This window comes from Pezoporus occidentalis, unplaced genomic scaffold (genome assembly GCF_034315485.1).
Source record: "Pezoporus occidentalis ecotype Australia unplaced genomic scaffold, CSIRO_AGI_Poc_V1 ctg21, whole genome shotgun sequence".
Classification (NCBI taxonomy): Eukaryota; Metazoa; Chordata; class Aves; order Psittaciformes; family Psittacidae; genus Pezoporus; species Pezoporus occidentalis.
The window spans coordinates 4174478-4196985 of NW_026913964.1; the positions used below are offsets into that span (position 1 = coordinate 4174478).

The 22508-nt window shown below is 40.1% G+C and overlaps 1 protein-coding gene across 1 annotated transcript; it reads right to left on the reverse strand.

Moving 5' to 3' along the window:
- Positions 1-6677: 6677 nt before the first annotated feature.
- On the reverse strand, positions 6678-22456 carry THBS1 (thrombospondin 1). Its single transcript, XM_062619304.1, has 22 exons — positions 22422-22456; positions 22164-22254; positions 20852-21429; positions 20231-20306; positions 19787-19983; positions 19468-19593; positions 17877-17970; positions 17385-17558; positions 16829-17005; positions 16328-16501; positions 16016-16143; positions 15743-15895; positions 15110-15328; positions 14482-14589; positions 13856-14015; positions 13358-13476; positions 11466-11700; positions 10777-11004; positions 10354-10625; positions 9965-10062; positions 9715-9854; positions 6678-9045 (listed from the first exon to the last, which is right to left on the reverse strand). The coding sequence occupies exons 2-22, from the start codon at positions 22228-22230 to the stop codon at positions 9038-9040; spliced, it is 3531 nt and encodes a 1176-aa protein (XP_062475288.1). The 5' UTR covers positions 22231-22254; positions 22422-22456; the 3' UTR covers positions 6678-9037.
- Positions 22457-22508: the final 52 nt, after the last annotated feature.

The following is a 22508-nucleotide window of genomic DNA, read 5'->3' on the forward strand; positions in this document are numbered from 1 at the left end:
TGCATGTCTTATTTTACATTTTTCATGAACAAAGACATGCAAAGTTCAGTTTCTACAGATGGGATTTTGTTAGAGAGGATGTGAAACGTATATAGTAATTTCATTTTTCTTCCTTTACACACAATCTACTTTTTTTTTCATGAAGTTAGGCAAAGCCTGGCCTCTGTTATCTCAGTGTAGTTTGCTGGAGCTCAGAACCTATCTGACTGCTGAGCCCTGAATCAGTGAAGAACCCAGCCATGTACCCAGTTTTCTGCCTTGGGGCTTTCTACTGGGTCGTTGGTTTGATCGAGGGTAAAAGGTTGCACAAGTCCTCCACTGGACCACATCAACACCCCTCTGCTCAGCTGTGTCCTATTCTTCATCCTGGAGGGTGTAACCATGTAGCAAACAGACTTACTCTCTAGGAAGTAAAACTGAGCTATGACAGATCGCAGTCCCTTATGAAGCCTTGGTGTGGGTAAAGGTGAATGAGTTCAGAAGATTGCTCTGGCAGTTACTGGATTGTGAAAACTTATAGTAATGGCTGGCTGGAGGGAAGGAAATACAGCTGGTTTGTGTTTGAGGTAATACAAATACACTACAAGTTTTTGCTTGTCTATAGCTACTGTTTCTCCTGATTTTTCTACTTATTTACTGAGCTGATGGTCAGTTTTTTATTTCATGCATTGTAGTGTCAGAATAAGAAGACATAAAAAAAATGGATCTCTTTTAAGTTGGTTGGTTGGTTGGCTGGGGTTTTTTGAGGCAGAAGAGATATTCTAGCAAAGATAACTGAATAGATTTTCCCATTGACATGCTCTCATTTGACACAAACTAAAAAGACAAATTCTTTCTCTGATATTTTACTAGCCATTTAACATTCAATGAGAAAAGATGTATGGCTAGAACATTAATGATACAATGGCTGTGTTACAGCATACGGTTTACTTAAATTAATCTGAGTGTTTAAAATAATGAACATTTTGAGATTTTAATCTCACAGAGTTGCCAGTCTGAGTGGATGTACACTCTTGTAGGAAGTTGTAATTGTGTGGATGCAATAGAGATCAGAATCTAACCTACTTTCTTTGAATTAAGAAACTTAAATGAAACATTGTATTTGTAACAAACAACTGCTGTGTGTTGTTTTATTTTCTGATATTTTAACTTGCTCTGCAACAGCAATAACACACCCCTGGATACTGGGCGTTCTGCGTAGTCTGCTCTGCACAGGATTGCTGTAAGCACATTTCATGGAGCTTTGCAAATCTCACCTACGTGTATTTCTTATCTTCCTTAACCTTTTTAAGCCTGTGTCATAATCTCTTTACCGTAAATATAATCTAAGCAATACCGGCAAGTTTTTTCAAGACTATTTTCTGTGCCTGTGTGATACTTCTGCAGGACTGTCCACTAGCTCTACTGTGAACTTTCCACAGTCCAACAACTTTTATATGGAATTTGTGTTTTACAGTGTCCTTCTCAAAAACAGTGTTGAAGTGCTTGGGTAGTTTTGGAAGAAAACTAAGTTGTGTTTCAAGATCATATGTAAAATATCTACAACATATACAAAGAGAAATACTAATTAATTCTTACTTTCCTGGTGGTTTTTTTTCTTATATATCTCACTGTTATGAGAAAGATTTTTCTAGCACCGTTCTCTGGCTAAGCCTTATAACATTCCTGAAGCCATGAATACAACCCTTTATTCACATCTGGCATTTCAGGGATAAGCAGTAAGTTTGAATCATTATTGACTTAATTCCAACAGGAACTCTTGTTACTTTACTTCAGGTCTTGGAAAGTGCCAAGCATCCTGCACTGCAAATTGCAGGGACCTACTGCTCATGAAATGTTATTCCAAAGGCACAGAGGGTCTCAGAGACTGTCAAAAACTAATGGTCTAATATTTATCTGTGCTTGTTTTCTATTCCATTATATAAAATAACAGGATATGTGAGAAGATTTTATTTCTTGCTTGATGTTGCAGGTGAAATAAAAGCTCAAACCCTTCTTTTAGTTATCAGTTTTAAGCAAAAGTGTAGGAGATAGATAAAAATATATGGTAAAACATAGTTACTGTTATGAGGTACCGAATAACAGAGATATTATATAAAGTATAATGACAAGGTCATTTGCTGAAGCATCCACAATGTCAGGGTAAAATGAAAGTTGAGCCCAGGAGGTTTCATGGATTTTTCTTTGTTTTTTCAGTGTCTCACTGTCGTGACCTGCAATAACCCCTCAATCGGCTCGCCACTTGAATTCCAGCTGCACTGGAATGCGGCAGCTTCTCCTGGGGGAATAATACAGCAGTGATGATTAAGATATTTAAATGAATTATCGCTTGCAGCCTGAGGATTTGGAAGCAGGTTTCCCAAAATATATAACTTTATTCAGTGTAAGTTGTATTTGGTGAAAGATTCTGATAACTAGCTTCTTTACAGTCTTCCCTAGGTCTGTTCATCCCAAAACACAGCAAGAACAGGAGACTGATTTTTAAAGTTATCCTGAGGATAACTTGAGGAATAAGAAATTTAAAGTGTGCACATGGATTTATGCTGTTTTGTGCTCCTTATCTTAACTTCCTTTTCTTCCTTATCTTGTTATTTTACAGCACAAGATAGATAATTTTGTTCCAAAAAAGTAATAATAATAAAAGCAACCTACCCATGAAGAGGATATTTTGGTGTGCTTGCATCTATTTGCTGAGCAATATATGACCAAGCCACTCTGCCATTGTCACTGAGATTCCCCAATAATATACATATAGTGCTGGTGTTTGTGGCGAACGGTACTCAGCTGTGATACTGACTTACTTTAGGGGGCATGTTTTGATGCTGCATGATTTGCCCTTTAAAATTACAAGCTCTATAATGTTTTTCTTTGAAAGTAGAAAATAAGGGTGATTGAATCATTTTCATAACCTCATGTCTGTTTATATATATAAAAGTATATCTAAATTATATATATTAATATAATACATATCACATAAAATGGATACTATAAAACATAGATTTGAGTCAGATGATTAAAAGTGTTGATTTCAGTATACTGTAATGGTAGAAGGATTTCAGTCCAGCTTTATAGTTATTATGCAGATATAGAGCAGTTAAGGGTCTTTTTCATTTCAAAGGAAAGCGATAGACTAAATATCCTGATATAAAAAAAAAAAAAAAGCTTGTTGACTATTGATAACAGTGATAGAAGGAGAGAAGTTATTCTTATATGTCCAGAATTCAAGTTTAAATTGAAGTAATTCTATCAAGGGGTGAAAAACTTCCAGCTTCATCCTAAAAAAATGAAAAAGAGGAGGGTAAAATGCCCCACAGAAATTTTCAGCCAAATGCTTTTTCCAAGCCAGATGATGGCTGGCATCCACTCTGTGGGGCTGTAGTGCTGTAGTGCATGCTTTCCCTCACTTCCCGAGCAGAACTCCTGCAGAGTCAGTGGACATGCTGAGCAGAGAGTGAAAACAGGCTGTGCAGAAATCATCTGCTGCATAGATCAGAGAGGAAAGGGCTGCTTAAACATGTCATCAGAGTAGCAAAGACTAGTCTGGAAGTGTGAAAAAGAATGCCAGTAATTCATGTGCTAGAAAGGGTGCAATTTTACCTCCACATCAGAGAGGGTAGGTGAGAGGCTGTTATTTGCCACTACAGTCCTGTAATTTCAGCATTGATAAGAATTTTAAAATTTTGTTAAAGAACCCTATTTTCTAGAAAAAATGTCATCAAATAATATGAGTGCACCTCTTCCTTTTGTTATGTCTCTTAGAAAGGCTTTAGCCTAGGTCTTTCTCTCTTGCTTTTTAGGTGCACTGTACACTGTTAACGCTTTCAAGAGTGATCCCACCAGCCAGAAAAGAGCCTCATGTCTGGGTGTCTCACAGTTTGAAGGGTAGACAAAGAAGACAAGGTGGTTTGGCAGACACTTGGAAAGTTGTTAAATTAGGAAGGTTTCTGAAATCAAGGAAAAATAATAACTGTTTTTTTCTTTTTTTTTAAATAATTTTCAACAGATGTATTTATTAAGAAATAATTGCTCTTTTATTTGTAGTGAGATTTAAAGGTCCTGAAACTGTTTCCTTTTTAAATAGAATAGAAGCACTTGAATGCTACTAATGCTATAACCTACAGTTATCCAATTATGCATTTCACTGGGGGATTGGCTGGAATCCAGGTGCAGTAGTTAGAATAAAAGGCTCCCTGTCATTTAAGCTGTGTGAAATAGTTCACTGCTTGCAGTTGCATCTGTGGTATCCTACCTACTATGCTTTACAACCCCCCAGCAAACTAGAATACCCACAAGTGTGTATTAATCTTTAGAGTGCTGAAGTGCATGAATAGTTTTGATTTATAGGCAGTTATTTTGTATTTGGAACTTCCCCCCAACCACACTTAAAATTTGCAATTTTCTTGTGGAAACACTGTTCTGTGCCATCATTTTCCTATTGTTTCTTTAGTGTATTTGGTATGCATAGTTTTGGTGGGAAGGGTTTTTCCAGAGGCATTCTACTCTAATTTTACAATAACACTAAAATGGTTTCTCCATACACATTTTGTGAGTGGAGTCATCAAGGGAGACTGGCACAACATCTAAGCAGCACCCAGTTTAGTTCTTGTATGTATTGCCTAGGCTAGCAGCAGAAAGCAGTTGAAAGATTAAAGACAAAGAACGATGGCTGGGCTTTCTAGGGTTTGTCTAAATTTGAAAATCCAAGTTTCTCTGTGATACTTGTCTGTGGATTTCCTGTGGAAGATTTTATCTTGAAGACTTTTTCTTGCCAAACACTTTTCTCTAATGAATTCTCTTCCTCTTGTCATAACTCTGTTTAAATATGTGTACAACTTTGGGCACCTGTGTTTTTTTCTCTTGGAAAAGATGAGAAATAAGAGCTAGAACTCCCTTTGTGGATACATGGGAGATGCTCTCTTCTATTATCTTGGCAATGCTTTCCAAAATGAGTTTATGTTGAAAAATCAGTCAATTACCATACTATGGACTTCACTACAAAATCATTACAAGATCAGTAAAAAGTGCGCTGTTGTCATTAAGATGCAGATCTCGCTACAGTTATTTCACCCTTTATCTCCATATTTATTGAAATTGAAATCTACAGGTTAAACTACTACATCTCCTGAACATAGCTTTGATGAAGGTGACTGCTTGAAAATTTCAGCTACTGTAGTTACATGGACTCTGAGAATAGTGTACTATAGTAAGAAAACATTGCACTCTGCAATAGCTTGAAGCTCAAAGATTATTTATGCAAAAAAAAGTTGGCCAAGTACCCAATAACACTAGAAGCAGCATGTATTAGTTGGTACACTTACGTGGCCCACTGATGAGTCTGAAGGGAGCTGGGAACAGCATATTTCCCACAGGCTTCACCGATGGATTTTTTGCCTGGTAAGTATGGATATTTTCCCTGCTCTTCCTGTTTGGTTTTTGACAGTTATTTCTTTGGGCAAGTACAGGCCTAATTATCTCAACTACAGCTCTTTCTTGTTTCTTACTGGTTTGCACTTCCCAAGAAACAAGAGGGTGGACTTAACCTATGGCTTAACACAAGCCACATGGCTTGCCTTTTTCATTCTAAGGCGTGTATCATCCCAATTCAGATACTACACTAATGTTAGCTACTTAAATGCATGCAACAAATTACCATGAAAGTAAGTTTGTCTTGGGCTCAGTCAAGGTTGTTGGAATCGGCTGCCATGGTGATCTTCTCCCACATCAGCAGCTTTAAACTTTGGGTCAGAACTACATATATATATACATGAATACATCTGTTCGTAGGACTTACTGGCTTTCTAAATCCAGAGTAACACATTTTTCCTGCAAGCACAGTAACGAGACTTCTCCAAGTGGGAAATTTCTTTGTTTGTAGTTCTCAGTCTTGGTGCTCCTGGGAAGCAAGAAGAGAGTTTGAGACCAGAACTACAGGAAGCAAAAGGTCAAGATTTTTGTCTTTTTTCTCTTTGTTCCTAATAGGATAAAATCAAGTATTTGGGGGTGTTCCCAAAAGTTTAGTGACATAAAAATAGGGAAAATGTCATAGAGCAGGGCTCTTCAACATCAGGAAAAGTAGATGTAAAGATTTTTTTGTATACCTGCAGGATCCCCTAAATACACTTCTTATGTGGGTATCTAGCGCTTCTAATATAACACCTGGCTTTGGTAAAAGGCTTATTGGACAACCTGCTGCTGCAAGTAAAGATGGAACAACTACTATTAAATGCTCTTATTTTTAGCAAGTTCCAGCAGTTGCCACAGTGCTACGCCATCAGCTTTTTGATCACACTAGCACTCTCAGTCTAGAAGAGATGTTAACAGCTATCAATCACGCTGCCTCTTTTCCCATGAAAAGGAAATAGGGGATGTGACTGGCTGGAGATGGTTGAAATCCCTCGAGTATTTTGTGGCTGCATCATGGGCAGCATTGCTGTGTCTGCAGTTATAGAAGTCTTCAACGAAGCCTTCAGAATCCAATTTGCCAGCTGTCCATGCCCCCTAATGGCAGGAGAGTCTTCAGGTCAAAGCTAGGGTGAAAGCTGAGGTGCATCCCCTCATCATAGTTTTAATATAAAGAGAGTAGAGACAGCATGCTTTGAAACCAAATTTGACAAATAACATACCTCTGGTGAATCACTGATACTACAAAACATGAATAAAACTATGGCTCAAAGGTGTAAATATAAATGTCCTTGTTGATTTATTGTTCTTTGGATGTAAGAAGCTTTATTGTACAACTTACTTACACAACTTTAAAATGGAAAATGGTTAAAAATGTTTACAAAAAAAGCATGTTCTTAGAAAATTATGCTAGCAAAAACATCTGGAGGAGGGAAGCAAAAAAAAAAAATCTTCAGTGTGCAAACATTTTATAAAAATAGAAATACTAACTCTACAGGTAGCATTTCATGATAAATTATTTAAATAGCCTATCTACACAATTACGTGATTAACTATTACAATGGCAATGAGAACAATAATTTATAAAAATACAAGCAATGGTATACAAGATGACGGGAAAAAATATAACACAACATTAGAAATTGTATCCAACTTTTTTTTTTTTTTTCCAATGCTATTTCCTTACTGGGAATACATTTTCTGCAAAGAAATTTTGACTATGTACAGCATTAACGTTTTAGTACTACAGTAGCTTTAAAGTTTGTTAGACATTTGAACTCTGCTTTATCCAAAGGTTTTTCTCAGTCACACAACAATGAGGTAATATTTGTACGTAAAACTTTCACTGTGTTATTTTCCTTTTTTTTTTTTGAAAAGACAAGGAAATAGAATAGGTATAAAGATGCTGCCCCTTCTGTTGGGGAAGAGTCTTCTGCTAAGGAAAAATCAAGCCCTCTCCCTCTTTTGCAAGGAGCTCCTGAAATTCTGTCTAGTCTGTGAAGAATTCCTTCTTTTGTTGCCACACAGGACTAGTTACACGAATGAATATGCAGTGGCACAAACAGCTGGTTTGAATGGTTACAGGGTGTGGTCCATGGTGCCTCTCTGCAGTCTCCTCAGGACGGGTATATTCTGGTTTTGTATCAGGCCCACTGACCAGTGGTAAAGCACTGCAGACATCTCCCAGCACTAAATAACTGCTAAGATTGTAACTGTCATTCCCTTATCTCTAGCACTAGGGATGAGACAAGAACTGCTATCATCCCAAGGGACTCGAGTTTTAGCACTGCACAACAGTTGCCTGCCAGGCTACCAACTGCCTTGCATAAAGAAAGGAAAAGCCAGCATTGAGCTCAGACTGAGAAAAAACAAACATCCCATCCCCCACCCCATCACTTCTCCCTGTGCCTCAAAGCCTTTATAGGAAAACTGGTCTTTGTAACAAATACATCAGCACTATCTGCTCCAGACAAGATGATTTTTTTTCTCATCTAAACCCTCTCTAGTTTCCATATAGAACAGAGTTAATAAATAATCTGTATTTACAATCCAACAGCCATGAAGACTTGTAACAATGATTAGGTGGATAGTCTTGACGCATTTCTTGTTGCTTTAATCAATAATCCCTCAGTCATTATAACATCAAGGATAAGTAAAAATAAATATTTTACAATTTCAGTATTTTATCTATAGGCCCCCTCCCCTCCAAAGTGAGGGGTTTAAAGCATCTATGGAATGTTTTCATTACTATTACATTTGTGCCTTTTTAACCATAAAAAGTGAAGCACCTGCTGGTTTCCTGAAGGACAGCAAAGTGCTAGCTGAGATGGTGGTGCTTCTTGGCACCGTGTATGAAAGAAAATATTTAAAGGTAAGAAAGATCTGCATCTAAATCAGAAAAAAAAACTAATTGTATATCCCAGTTCTCCCAAAGCTGATGTGATCCAGTGTGCCAGTTTTTATCCTCTTTTCTCCCCTCCCACCACAGGAATCAATTTTAGGATATCTACTTTGTCCTGTGTAACAGAGCAGTGATCTAGCTCACCACAAATGGAGTGAAAGGCTGTGTTTTCATCTGAAACATATGCCATATAAAACTATAATTCCTCCAAGTTAAATGGATGTAAACCAAAGCAGTGCAGCCCTCATTACAAAAAAAATCCTCTCCCCCATAAAGAATAAAAAGACTTGGAGTTCTCCCTCCCACCCAAAATCCCTTTTCCCCACACAATGAAAGGTCTTCAGTTTAAGTAGTCCACAGCACATCCAAGGATGTTCTTGTTACAAAATGCTACTCCATGGGACCTCCAGTTAGAGAGGCAGTGACACTGCACTGTGATAAACAGCAAACAAATGTCTTTCCTACTGAAAGTGTGCTTGTTCAGTGAAGACAATTCTCATTTGCAAGATACATTTGTTTCCTTCCACTTCAGCAGAGGTCAGATTCCAAGTATGTTCTCACTTTCATACTCTCAAAAGCATTCTCTTGAGGCAGGTCATGTGTTTCGAGTCCGCATTTACACAGAAAGAAGAAAGGAAGGAATAATATAATGGTCCCAGGATTCGTAAGGCTAAACATTTCAGAAGGTGCAATACCAGCATTTTTAAATAGTCTCTGGATCCAATAACTTTGTGATTATGGATCTGTGAAAAAAGAAAAAATTAAGATATTCAAATATTTCTGTGTATTATGCATGATTATGTCCAAGACATCGATCCCTACAGGCATTTGTAAAGAATGTATTGGTAAAGACAACTGAAAGTGCTTAGGTACTTTCTCATGATAAACTTCAGAATCTAGTCTATGTAGCCATGTAACCGTGACATAAAGTCATAATTTAAGAAGGCTAGGGCACCTAGAAGTAGTCATAAACCTCCACTATACTGCATTCCTGCAGTTCATGGACAATATTCTACTTTGCTTACTTTTAAGTACATCAGTGTTTTGCATGTCAGACACTACCCTCTTGCTTGCTAAAGCTGGTATTCTGATTTTTCACTTTGGACCATCAGCTGTGCTGATTCATTTTAGAGCCATTTTGAAGGATATTCAAGATATATTTTATATCTGGAGCTCAACATAGACTTCTGATACATCAAAATAATTATAGAAATATATTTAGATTTTTTTACATTTAAACTTTTAGCTGTGAAGAGTTTCAGGAAGGTGTCCTATTTCTGCCTGCAGAACTTACTTGAGATTGACCCATAAAAGATCATAGGTGAACTTTCCCTCTTAGCTCTTATTTTTGATCCATTTTATTTTTATTGAACCATTTATATATTGCATCTTAAATGCAATGCCTTTCTTACCTCTGCATTCATATTTAAGATCTGAGAAGAACACCATTTCCTGAGAAAAGACAAATAATCCTAGCCGGCCACCAGCATAAGTTTTATCATAAATTGGTCCTGAGTCCGCCATGATTTTCTTCCCTTCATACATTACAACCCTAAAAAGAGATAATAGGTCAGCCATCTTTGATAAGCTTCTGTTAGGTTCATCTTTACAGATATCTACTTTCCTTGTGATAGTGACTTCAGATAAAAGGATGATGCTAACCTGATGTAACCAGTCTTTGGTCTATGGCTAAGACGCCATCTGTAGGCAGTGAAGTCTTTCCAGCCTATGTGACGAGGGTCATGCCACAAAGTTCTCACCTACAAAAGAATATTTCTTTATTAACCAGAGACCTGAGATAACATAGGCATTATTTTGAAATTGACTGCATTTAGGAAACTACTCCACAATTCCAGAAACAACGATCCACTGTGCTGAAAAGACTGTCTGCAGCATGCAGTCCTGTTATTTTGCAAGATTTCGGATACTTAGTTATCAGTCTTCACCAAGACCACCATGCTGTTCTGATCAGCATGTACAGTGCCTACCCTGTTGGAAGAACAGCCTTTCTTACAGTGCAGAAAAGTAGGTTATCAAAATGCCACTCTTACCTGTCCAGGAGTGTTTCCTGTGTGCCACAGAGCATTACGAAGGTGTTCTCCTGGACCAGTGGTGGAATTCACAACTTTGATGGAAAGGCCCGAGTAGCCTTGAGCTTTGGTTGGTGTGGAGTCCCAGTAAGACTGGGTGATCTGCTTCCACATGACAACATAGAAACGACTGCTAGATTGGTAGCCAAATACAAAGCCAGCATAATCATCATCCCTTTCTGTATTGATGAAGAAGGTGCCACTGAAGTCCACAGCATTGAATTCATCAAAACCTATGAAGCATTAAAGGAGAAATTTTTAGGTGCCACTCATTTGTGATTCTTAAACAACTCATTAACATCCCAGGTTCTCTTCCTCTCCCCACCCACAACCCAAAACCAAAGTAAGGTCTTTGTGTAATACAAGTTAAAGTTTTCCCCTTACCAACTGCAAGGCCAGGATCACAGTTGACTGTTTGAACCAGTTCTTTACCCTGGTGACGAACAACCCAGTTTGGATCATTTTGGGATGTTCCTTTGGGATCCAGGGGAATCATCTGAAATTTTCGGAAATCCGTTTCACTAATGTCTACATTTTCAGGGCAGATATCATCAATGTCTGGCACACTGTCTTGATCAAAGTCATCTTTGCAAGCATCTCCACGTCCATCACCTGCAGGACACAAGTAATTCACCATTATATCACTATTGTTGTTCGCTTCCGAATCATACAACTCGGAGTTGTAATCTTAATTGCAGATCTCTGACTGTCCAGGTACTACTGGCAGCCACGGTACAGAAGCCACAACAGCTGCTGTATAAATGCCCTTTCACTCCAGCCTGATAGTGCTTTAGGAATAAGTTGGGTATGTAATCATTTTTACATTGCTCCTTACTCCTGAGGAGTACTATAACAATACAGACACTATCTTTTTGTTACTTGGAAGTTCTGTCCAACCTTAACTAGTATAGAAACAAACAAAAACAAACAAACAAAACCAAACAAAAAAAAACTGTCACAAAAAAACACACACAAACAAAAAACCCCCAAAACCAACCAACCAACCAAAAATCCATGCATCAAAACTATTGGAAGATACTTTTAAAGTGTTACTATGATACTGGCCATCTTACCATCAGAGTCAGCTTGATCTGGGTTGGCAACCAATCTGCAGTTATCTTTGTCATCAGGGATACCATCATTGTCATCATCATGGTCACAGGCATCACCTTTTCCATCCTTGTCGTGGTCAGCTTGGTTGGCATTGGGCACATAGGGGCAGTTATCAAGATTATTTTGATGGCCATCTTCATCTATGTCTTGGTTGTTGTCACACTGATCACCTATGCGGTCAGAATCAGCATCTTCCTAAGAAAGGAAAAAGATAAAGAACGCTCAAAAAAAATCCACTTTAAAAAGGCTGAAATAGGAGTCTTAACAGCTAGAATTAACTGAGATTTCTGCTTGCTTTAGCAACAACTAAGATGGGTGTAGTGAGGTACTAGGATTAATACATGCCTACTTCAAGCTTCCTGTGCTAACTGCTTTCAGGCTGCTTTGCCATTGTCCTGGTTTTAATTTGAATCCACAGCAGCAGAAAGAAGCATAGTCATCTGATTCTCTTTTCCCTTCTGCCACATGACTATTACTAGTCTACCATACTGAACACTGGGTACTTCACCTCCTACCATCTCTGGCAACTCCTTGGTTCCAAGGACCAGATAGGGTCAGACTACTCTGTACCTAGCCAGTGAAGACAGTAAAACATAGTCCACCATGTCTTTGTTTTACAGCCTCCACACCATATCATAAAAGCTTATAATGCTCTTCATGCCCCATCATTCAGTCAAGACAATTATTCCCTTAGTATCAAGGACTGCATGAACTGCTGTGCATGCTGATCATGTATTTTAGCCAGTCATTTCTTATTTCAGAAGATGACTAAGCAAAAAGAAAACCAAACCAACACAAACCCAATGCAGTCATCCCTGAGGCTGCCTCAGGGTTTAGTCTAGTAGAGTCTTGTCAACAATGGTGAGTTACCTTGGTGCTGGTGTAGACAGAAGGCATACCACACAGTCTGAATAGCTACTAATTTCTGCTGTTTGAAACCTACTATTTCTGCTTCTAGAACTTGATTAGAAAAGTGTTAAAAAAAAAAAAAAAGCCAAGCAAACCAACCCCACTGGAGTCATATTAAGATTTCAAAATGTCAGGAGAAACATTGTCTGAAAGGTTCTTCAGGCACTTTCTACCCTTAGGAAGGGAAGTAGTAATATAAAATTTCTTAGTCTTGCTTATCTATTTAAATATTTTGAGTAACTCTGCTTTTAGGCTGCACTTTCCTCTGATTTGCAACACCTTCTCTAACCCTAGAAACATTCCATATATGTATATGTCCCTGAAGCTATTAAACTACAGCCTTGTAAATGACAGGATGGCACAGGCTTTATCTACTGCTTCAGACATTTCTGAACCAGCAAATTGTGTGAGAGGCTGCATCCCCCTAGACTTTTATGAAGAGGAATTTTGTGCTTTTTCCTTAAAGAAAAGCACTTGTGCTGCCTTTAACTTACTGGTAGGAAAGGTGTATCTTTTGAAATGCATCCATTTCAAACTTAGAAACAAAGATTAAAGAGCAACTTTGTGTCCACGTGAAAACAGCTCTTCAGGCTATGAAGCAGGTAGTTCCTACCTATCCATTTTTCATACAGTGCTCCCAGGAATTTCATATCCTCACTATGAGAATCACCACAACTGACAGGCCTAAGAGAGATTTAGGAGACAAGCACCTGCAAGAGTCTCACATATTTTCACTAGAGTTACTTTTCAGGAAATACCTAGCAACTGTTTGAATGGTGAAGGCATGTTTTTTGATAAAGGCACCATTTGGCAAATTAATAAGAATGATTTGGAACATGTCAAATTTAAGTTGCCACTTGTTGTTCAGGTATTTTCTACAATACACAACATACTATCTTTTTAATACTGCCAGCCTTCTGTTTATATAATGCAAATCCCCTACCTGGTCAGGATTGTGTTCCAGTGGACAGTTATCACACTGATCTCCAACACCATCCAAGTCTGTATCCCTCTGGTCTACATTGTAGACATATTGGCAGTTGTCCATTTCATTAAGGACCCCTATAAAATGAAGAAGAGCTTGTGAATGAAAGTCAGATGGCTACATGCTGCACAGGACTGCGTAAAACCATCACACTCTTCGTATTTTTTTGAAAGCATTGTAAGCAGCATTTGAAAGCTTTGAAATTTAACTCATCACTAGCTCTACCACACACTTCTGTCCCTACTGTCTGCAAGAGCAGAGCCAGAATTCAACTGTGCCAAAATATGTATATTTCAAAATCAATTTCCATTAACTATAATTGTTATTTCAGTAATCTTATGTCCTGAAACCACCAGAGGAGAAATTTCATGTGTTTATGGATGAAACATGAAAATGAGTACATTTCAACAATCTGATTAGAAAATCACCTAAAGTAGTGATTTAGAGACCACCTACCATCTCCATCAATATCCACTGCACATGCATCTCCTTCTCCATTGTTGTCAGTGTCAGTTTGATCAGGGTTGTGATTGTAGGGGCAGTTATCACAGCGGTCACCAACATCATCCCTATCATAGTCATACTGCTGTGGGTTGTAGATGAATGGACAGTTGTCCTGCAAAAGCATGAAAAAAAGTCAGCCTTTAAAAGAGAATCCAATTAAAGCTTTAACCAGATTCTGCTTATGCTTGTACCACTATATGAAAGGAGAAATGAAAGGCAGAGAAACAGTTAAACCTGGAATGCTTCTGTCTCAAAACACACCATTACTTCCCTGAGCATAGAAATGGCTGAAGTTAAAAAAAACAAAAAAAAAACAAAAACCAACCAAAAAAACCCCAATGAAACAAAATAATAAAAAAAAACAACACAAAAACCCTCACTAAATAAAAAAGATGTTATTCACTTTCAAAGCTCAACCAGCTGCAGAAAGTTAATTTGCGCAGTTGGACATATCAACAGTCAGTACCAGCTATTTCCTATGGTCCTCTCAAGAATAAGGTTAGAATCTAGACCCCACCTTAGAAGGAAGGGGAATAGGAAAACTACATTCTCAAGGCTCATCTTTTGTGTTGTCTTACCCGGTCATCAGGGATGCCATCGTCATCATCATCATTGTCACAGGCATCACCAATCCCATCCTTATCATAGTCTTCCTGCCCAGAGTTGGGCAGATTAGGGCAGTTATCCTAGAAGGAGGGAGAATATAGATGAGGTTACCCCTGGCATGATTACAACAGTGATTTTAGTGGGTATTATCTAATCATTAGGCAAAGTCCTAATGCCTCTGTCAAGTAACTGATATCTTACTGTAACAGTCTCAGGCTTATCCTCACAGTAATGACTAGCTAAAATTTAGAGAGCCATAGTTCAAACCATTTTTGAAACAAAGATTTGGCTGCTTTTCAGAATCTTATCCTCTTTTCTTCCTCTGAAGGTATCTGTCAGAGCACAGCTGATATAGGCATAGACTAAGCTAGAGTCTTCCTAGAACATTTATAACAAACATTTATAGTTTTCTCAGGCTTCATTTTTTCCCCCATATTGCAAGGACATCTAAAGCAACAGCAAGTCTTCTAACAGTATACTTGACAGAGAGGATAGCTTAATAGCTTGAACTAGACAGACTTGCTTCACACCTCAAACCCAATATATTTTGTACATTTATTAGACAGACAAGCTGTTGTAACAGTAGATGGGAAAACATACCTTTTTACAGTGGTAAGTGGCATTGGCAACACAAACAAGGTTCTCATTTGGCCACCCATCCAAGTCAGTATCTTCTCCACAGATTATACCATTGCCAGCATAGCCTGGTTTACATTCACAGCGATACATGGGGTCACTGAAGTGGCCGAGGTAATTGCATTTGGCATTCTTGTTGCAGTCATGTGTTCCATCTGTGCATGGATTACGTGGCTTGCAGACCTAGAAGACCACACAGAAATTAAATCCACTGGAAACATCTTTTTATCCCTAACTTTTCCCAGAGATTCAAATAAAACATAGACAGTACATGCTTATTTTGATCAGGAAGGAAAACGTCTCATACATTACATTCTTCCACTCCCCAAATCCAGCAGCAGTCTTACCACTAATCATTATTTTTCTTGTTCAAACCCTATTCATTTTCAAATGGAACCAAGCACTACAAAAATCTCTAAGGCACTTAAAACTCCTTTTGAACTCAAACTGCTTAACGCTTCTCCTGTTCTGAATCACAGGGGATGGTATTTTACTAAATGTGCCAAGTCCTTCTTCCCTAAAACGCATAGGTGCTTTCTGTGGTTCAGAAACTTTGTGAGATTTCATAACCCAGAATAACTCTCAAGTTGACAATACCTGTTTGTTAGCCATGGCATCCTCAACACTGCGACCAAATGGCTGTGTCCCAGTGAAACGTGGCGGACAAGGAAGACAGTTGTAACCAGGTTCAGTATTCTCACACCTGTGCACTCCATTAAAGACAAAGCAGGCATCAGGAACCTCTTTGCACTGAAATACAAGTTTGAGATAGAGGAAAAAAAACGGTTAGCATTATAAACCACTGTGATTTTATTCTCCCTTCCCATCTTTTTTCACTCCCTTTCAAGGGGAAAACCCTAGTCTTCTTACCTCATCAATATCTTGGCAGTGGATACCATCACCATGGTAACCAGGAGGACAGGCACCACACTTCCAGGAGCCATCAGGGGAGCTGGTACATGTAGTCCCCGCAAAGCAGGGATTAGACAAACACCCATCTGAGAAACAAGTAAGAAATTGTTAAGATGAGGGACATTTGCCATGCCGCCACAGTGCTGTATTTGGCTCATATGCTGGTTTAGAATTCTAGCACTTGTGTTTTAGACTTATGTCAAAGTTTTTAATCAGTATTTCCAAGGTTGTACACAACCTTCAGATGTTTGTGGGAAAATGAATACTCACCAATTGGACAGTCCTGTTTGTTGCAAACCTGAGTCCCTCTAGCTTCACCAACACAAGTCTTCCCACCATACTGAGGCTCAGGATTATTGCAGAGACGGCTACGTTTCTGAAGTCCTCCTCCACATGTCACTGTGCAAGCATCCCATGGAGACCATGGTCCCCAGTTGCCATTAACTGAAGGAAGATAAAAGTTAAAAGTCACATATAGCTTTAAATTCAGTGGTGCAACTAGTTTCTTCCTGACTAAGGACTATTACTTTTGTAGTGAGAGCACTTCAGACATTGTTCAGACATAAGTGACAGAATTAATGGACTCTACTGGAAAGCCATAGAAGACAGTTTCACGTAAACATATCAGTTTCACCTGAAACTAACCTCTGAGGTTTTAGCTAGCCCACCCCCAATTTTAAAAGGAGAATATTACTAGAGCTAGACTACATAGCAACTACTCAGGAAGTTCACCATTTAAGCTACTAAAAGTTATGACATGGATGCACTTACTTGGGCAAGGATCTTTCTGGCAGGGTTTGTTTTCTCGTGCCTCACCCTCACAAGGTTTGCCATTCAGCTGTGGTACCGGTGAGTTGCAGAGACGAATTCTAGTGATGATGCCCGTGCCACAAGTGACAGAACATGATGACCATGGTGACCAGTGACTCCAGCCACCATCCTGTTTAACTGCAAGAGAGAGGTGTCTGTTATTAATAGAGTTCCTGAAGAACACACTTCAGCTGCACAACACCTTGGACATAGCCAGTACCAGAACTGTACCAGATTCCATAGGTATTGGACAGCCTCAGCACTGTCACTGATCAAGTTGTTTTGTCACTAGAGAAACTGTATACCTAAACTGCCTCAAATTTTGCCCTGGGAGCAATGCCCAAACATGTCTATTCACTGCATTAGGTATCTGGAACCCTTTACCTGATTAATCAAGATCCTTAAAGCCATTGCTCCTTCCCAGTGACAAAGCTTACATGGTAATCTTTGCTGTTAACATTAAGCCAATAAAAGCAGCCTGCATTTTATTACCAGTGTGAACAGATCAAGTACTTACATCTCTTATCACACTCCTGAAGGTGGCAAGTCCGAGTCTGTACAGAAGACCCTTCGCAGCGGTTATTGAGACTGTCACAGGATCGTCCTCTCTGCTGAATCCCATTCCCACACGTTACAGAACATGAAGTCCATTCAGACCAAGGAGACCACCCATCATCTGCATAGTCGCTAGCTGCAGAGAGATACAGCTCTGAATAAAACTGCAGCTGTATATTTTTCTATAGCCTTTTCTCTCACTCTTCACAAAAAAAGAGATACAGCTGTCCTGAAAAGCCACACGCATCTTCCTTTCTTGTACAAGATAAAGGCCAAGAACTCAAACATTTCAGTGCTCACATGCATTACCTAAATGATTAACCTCAAAGAGGCATCAGGATAGCCTTACTCCAGTGGTGCAAGGTTATATCCAGTTGTTGTACACTTTAGAGCAGCACGTGTCTAGCTAGATGAAGCCAACTGCAATACAAGTGTGAAGGCATTAAGTACGTACGCCAGCATCGAGGGCAGCACTCCCCATCGGGCACAGTGGCATTGGAACAAGGCATGAGAGGACAGGACACTTTCCGGCATATAGTTGCTGAGTTCTAAAATGAATTATGAGAATTGAAATAAGTGGAATATAAATGATGTCTGGAGCCTGGTTAAGTGATCAGAGATCTTCTCTGCAGCACTTCAAGATTCAACAGCACCTCTAAAGTAGAGACCCTTGTATTTAGAGCTAATACAACAGGGTAGTCCCAGGTATTTTCAGTCCAACTTCATCTCACTCCCATTCTCACTCATTATTTGTCCACCAAGAGCAGTATTTCAGTTTTGCAGAAGTTGATCAAGAGTAGCTACCAGATGCTGGCTAGAGTAAAAACTATCACATGATACCTCAAGTATAAGGTCAGACTTCAAGGGAATGAAACATGAATGAGAAGCCAACTTTCTTTTCAGTTAATATAAATTTAAGCTGATTATACAGTAAAGATAAAATGAGTTTGGTGGACTCTGCTCAAGAGCCATGAAATCTGTAACTTATACTTAGACGTCTTTGATATTTAAGCCAAACAGGCAGGGTAAGAACATACACCTCCAATCTCGGTAAGAGCTAAAGGGCAGCCTGTAGTTTTGCTCCCAGAAGGTAGCAGCTTGGTCAGGAGAATTCTGTCATGCTTACTATTTTAATATCCCCAGGCAAATGACCACATTAAGGCAATTACAGCTAACACTGAGTAACTGGGTTGGTAGGAAAGAAGTAAATGCAGAAGTCACAGTATCATTTTCTGATTACAAGACAAATGATGCAGAGATCTATAGAAGCAGATGCAGAATTTGGCGAGATGCCTTGGACTGCATATGTACAAATATTCAGTCTTTAGTATCTAAACAGCAGCAGGCTAGTTAACACACTTTTCAGTAGACTGGTACTCCACAGCGGGAGCAAACAAAGAGTTTAAAGAAACTCAGAAATTGTACATTTTGGTGTACTTTTCCAACACTCTACAGTAGTGGAACACAAAGCATAAGAATGTTGCCAGGCAATCCTGGGATTTAAATAGCTACCTTGAAATCTGCTGCTCCATATAATCTGTGACTGCTTATAAAACACAACTAGAAGCATTTGTTAGATAAAGAAAAAAGCTCTTAAGTTTCTAGTACTTGGTAAATACTTTGAACGTCTTTTCCTATTAAGCCAGCAAGAGGTTCAGTAAGTACAGAATGCGGATTTAAAGTATTCCAGGGAGCAAAGCTAATAGTACTATGAATGTGCTCTACTGATGATGACTTTTAGTTTACTTATGGACTTATATAAAGGATACAGGCATTCCCCAAATTAAGGAACTAAAAGTGATTTAAAAGCTGTATCAGAGTGATGTTATATGTAATTTTCTAAAATACTGCTGTTGTAACACTGCATGAAAGCTGCTTTTATACCAGAGATCTAGTTGGGTGAAATAAACCGAATAATATTTGACTACTGGCAGTATGCCCATTTCTGTGCAGGATTCGCTCTTTCTTAGTGTCATTTAGAAATACCTGTTAATTCCAACTCATGAATTTATATACAGAGGATTTATGAATGTGAGGAATCTCACCTGGCAGGTACATTCAGTACAGCTGTCAATAGTCCACTCTTCTTTATTTTTGTGCAAGATTCCATTGTGAATGCACACTCCGGGCGTGATCTGGACTACTTTGGCAATGAGTTCATTTTCTTCAGTCTTGGAGGGGGAGGGAAAGAAAGCGGGAAGAAAAGCAGAGAAAAGATATTTAGAAGTTAATGCAGAAAACACCCTTTTCCACAAAAGTCATAGTAAAGTTATTACTGTTTATCCAGGCTCTCAAAGGACAGGTTATAATTCATTCACTAAGGGCCAGTTAATGAAAGGTACTATGAATTTAACCAACACTCACCACTTTGCGAACTCTGTCTTGAAGTGTTGTAACCATGGACCGGAGCCCTTGCAGTTCCACAAACATATTTGTTAGCTCATCACAGGAAAAACCACAGACTGCTTGAATGTCCTTTGTTTTATGGCCAATGTAATTAGTGCGGATAGCTGGGCTTGAACCATTGATAGGGTTGTCCAAAGTAATGATCGCACTAGTGGCTAAGAGACACAAATGCACATAAAATAAATGCATTTTTTACCATGTGCATTTATCATTCTAGGGTAATACCTGCTAAACAGCTGCCATCAAATTCACTAGGTTGCCTGCAGAAATATAATCATATTTCTTATGCAGCATGGATTTGTGCATCAGCATATTTCCGAGTTCTGTTTCAACTTGTCTTTCTAATGCAATGAGGAATCTTATTTTTAATAGGTCACTGGATCTGAAAGATTGCAAACTTACAGCTGGAGCAGCCTTTGTTCCTCAAGATAGTTTCCAGGGTTGTTCCAAACACAAACCGCACATTCTGCAGCAGTCCCTGTGGACAGAGGAAGAATTACAACCACTTGCAGCAACTGCAAGGTAAAGTACAGCTTGCATGGAGAGAGCTTGGAGGCACTTATGGTCACATAAGTTTATTAGGAGTAATTTCATGACAGACAGATGAAAGAGTGAAACACGTTGCTTTATTCTCCTTAATGATAACAAGCCCTGCTTACTAACATTCTTATCCTTGACCACAAGGATCTGGCAGCTCTCCAGGCAGGAAGGAAAAACCCCAGGAATTTCTGAATCTCATATAAGAAGATTCGGAAGCTGAGCAGTGAAACCACAGCTACCTGTTTGGAAGCTTCAATGCCTTCTTATTGCTGCAGAAAGTTATACCCCTGCAAATCTAATGCTTCACCCTTCAAACTCCAATACTAAAGTTTAGTAGATTTAGAGATGGTCCGCATCAGATGAGCACAAAACAATCAGAGCTCCTTCTCCCTGTCTTTGCAGCTATTTAGGATGATTGAGTAGTTAACACACCTCAGGGTAGGTGTTTGAAAACACTAGGCGAAACATCAGTGAAAGCCTTACCTGGAAGTTGTCATTGACTCCCCCTTTGGCAATGCGGAGCCTGGCACTGCTGGCCAGGTCCCTAGTGAAGATGTTCTGGATGGGGATGTCCAGTTCTGCATTCTCCATTTTTTCACACCCAACATAGAGCTGAGCTCGGTCCTCCTGCACAAACAGGGTGATATTCTTCCAGTGTCCTGTAGCTAGCAAGGCATCCTCTACTGACACTATCTGCTGCTTGCCATCACCGGAAAGGCTCAGGTCCAGGGTGCCTGCCTTGCCGTTTGACACTAGACTGAAGACATGACCAGAGCCATCTTTCTGTTCCACGGACAGCAGCGTGCCTCTACTCTTCTTAGCTTGCCGGAGAGTGGCCAGGAGGATGAAGCCCTTCTCAGTGTGGATGGCATCTAATAAGTCTTGGAACTTTGAGTCAGGGACAGGAGGGATGCGACTGGCGTCTTCAATACGATAAGCAGGGCTGGAGGATTCTGGTCCCTTCACCAGGTGCACCCCGGGTGCCCGGCGCCCAGCTCCCTTCCGAATTAAGCCAGTGAGCTCAAAGAGATCAAAGACGCTGTTGTCATCGCTCCTGGACTCTGTGGAGATCAGAACAAGATATATGAGCAAGGGACAAGAAGAAGCAGAGTAGACGCTCAGACCTGCTTAACGTACTGTTAGCATACATAGTGCATATGATGTGAGATACAGCACCTCACATCAGAGTACAGACATAGCCCCAGTGATACAGCAGTCCCACCAGGAGCTGCTGTGTGGCAGCTCATGCGAATTCTTGTACAGGAGCCAGTCGGCACAGGAGTGCCAAGTACCTGCTGATTGACACACAAAGGTAGCAACTGTTCTGGCACCTCAGTAGGCTCTGGTGGAGAGCTGACAGCAGAAGCCCAGGCTGCAATGTTGCTGTGTTGGGGCTTGAAAAGGGGCTTGCCTAACCCAGCTGGGTGACAGCAAGCAGAGCAGCAGATCCTCTGTGGCACCATGACAGCAGCCTACAGCCCCATCCCTTCTTCAGCCAGTTCCTACATCAAGTTCCCCCTTTCCTCTGCCCAGTGCAGAGGGGTACAAGCTATGTGCTTCAACCCTGGAGACTGCATTCTTATTTCTGAAGGTTACACAAACTCCACACTAGAGAAAGTTTCCTATCCGCAACCAGCTGATGCTTAGGTTAAGTTTTTGTTCATTGACAGCTTTGTCACTCTTCACCACCGAACACAATTTCAGCCGCGTACAGAGACACCAAGAAGCGTTTTCTTTCCGCCACCCCACTTCCCTTCCCTATCTGCTCTGAGCGCCGGCACGGGTCTGGTCTTACCTGCAGTACGCTTGGCCTCCGAGCCGCAGAGCAGAAGGAGGAGGCAGAGCGCAGCTGTTGGCCCCATGGCACAGGGCTCCCTCTAAACAGCCTGGGGACAGCCACAAGAAGAAGGTCACCGTGCTGCCGCCAGACCGGCACCTACCGCCCGGCGCACCGGCGGCTCCCGAGGCTCCCCGGAGGCAGCCGGGACGGGACAGATACCCTGCTGCCCTCGCAGGGGAGAGGGAGGGCGGCGGGAGCAGCTTCAGCACTTACCTCCGGGGAGAGCGATCCGGGTGGGCACCCGCCGACTGTCCCGGCGAGGGAAGACAGGCGAGCGAGCAGCAGCGAATAGCGACGCTG

Excerpts from the sequence above, each read along its gene's own strand:
- THBS1 (XM_062619304.1), bottom strand. The coding sequence starts at position 22,230 with ATGGGGCCAACAGCTGCGCTCTGCCTCCTCCTTCTGCTCTGCGGCTCG. Across the intron at positions 15,896-16,015 it reads ACTGCCAAGATATTGATGAG|TGCAAAGAGGTTCCTGATGC; the intron begins GTAAGAAGACTA and ends CTTGTATTTCAG. Across the intron at positions 10,063-10,353 it reads CAGGAAACACTCCTGGACAG|GTGAGAACTTTGTGGCATGA; the intron begins GTAAGAGTGGCA and ends ATTCTTTTGTAG.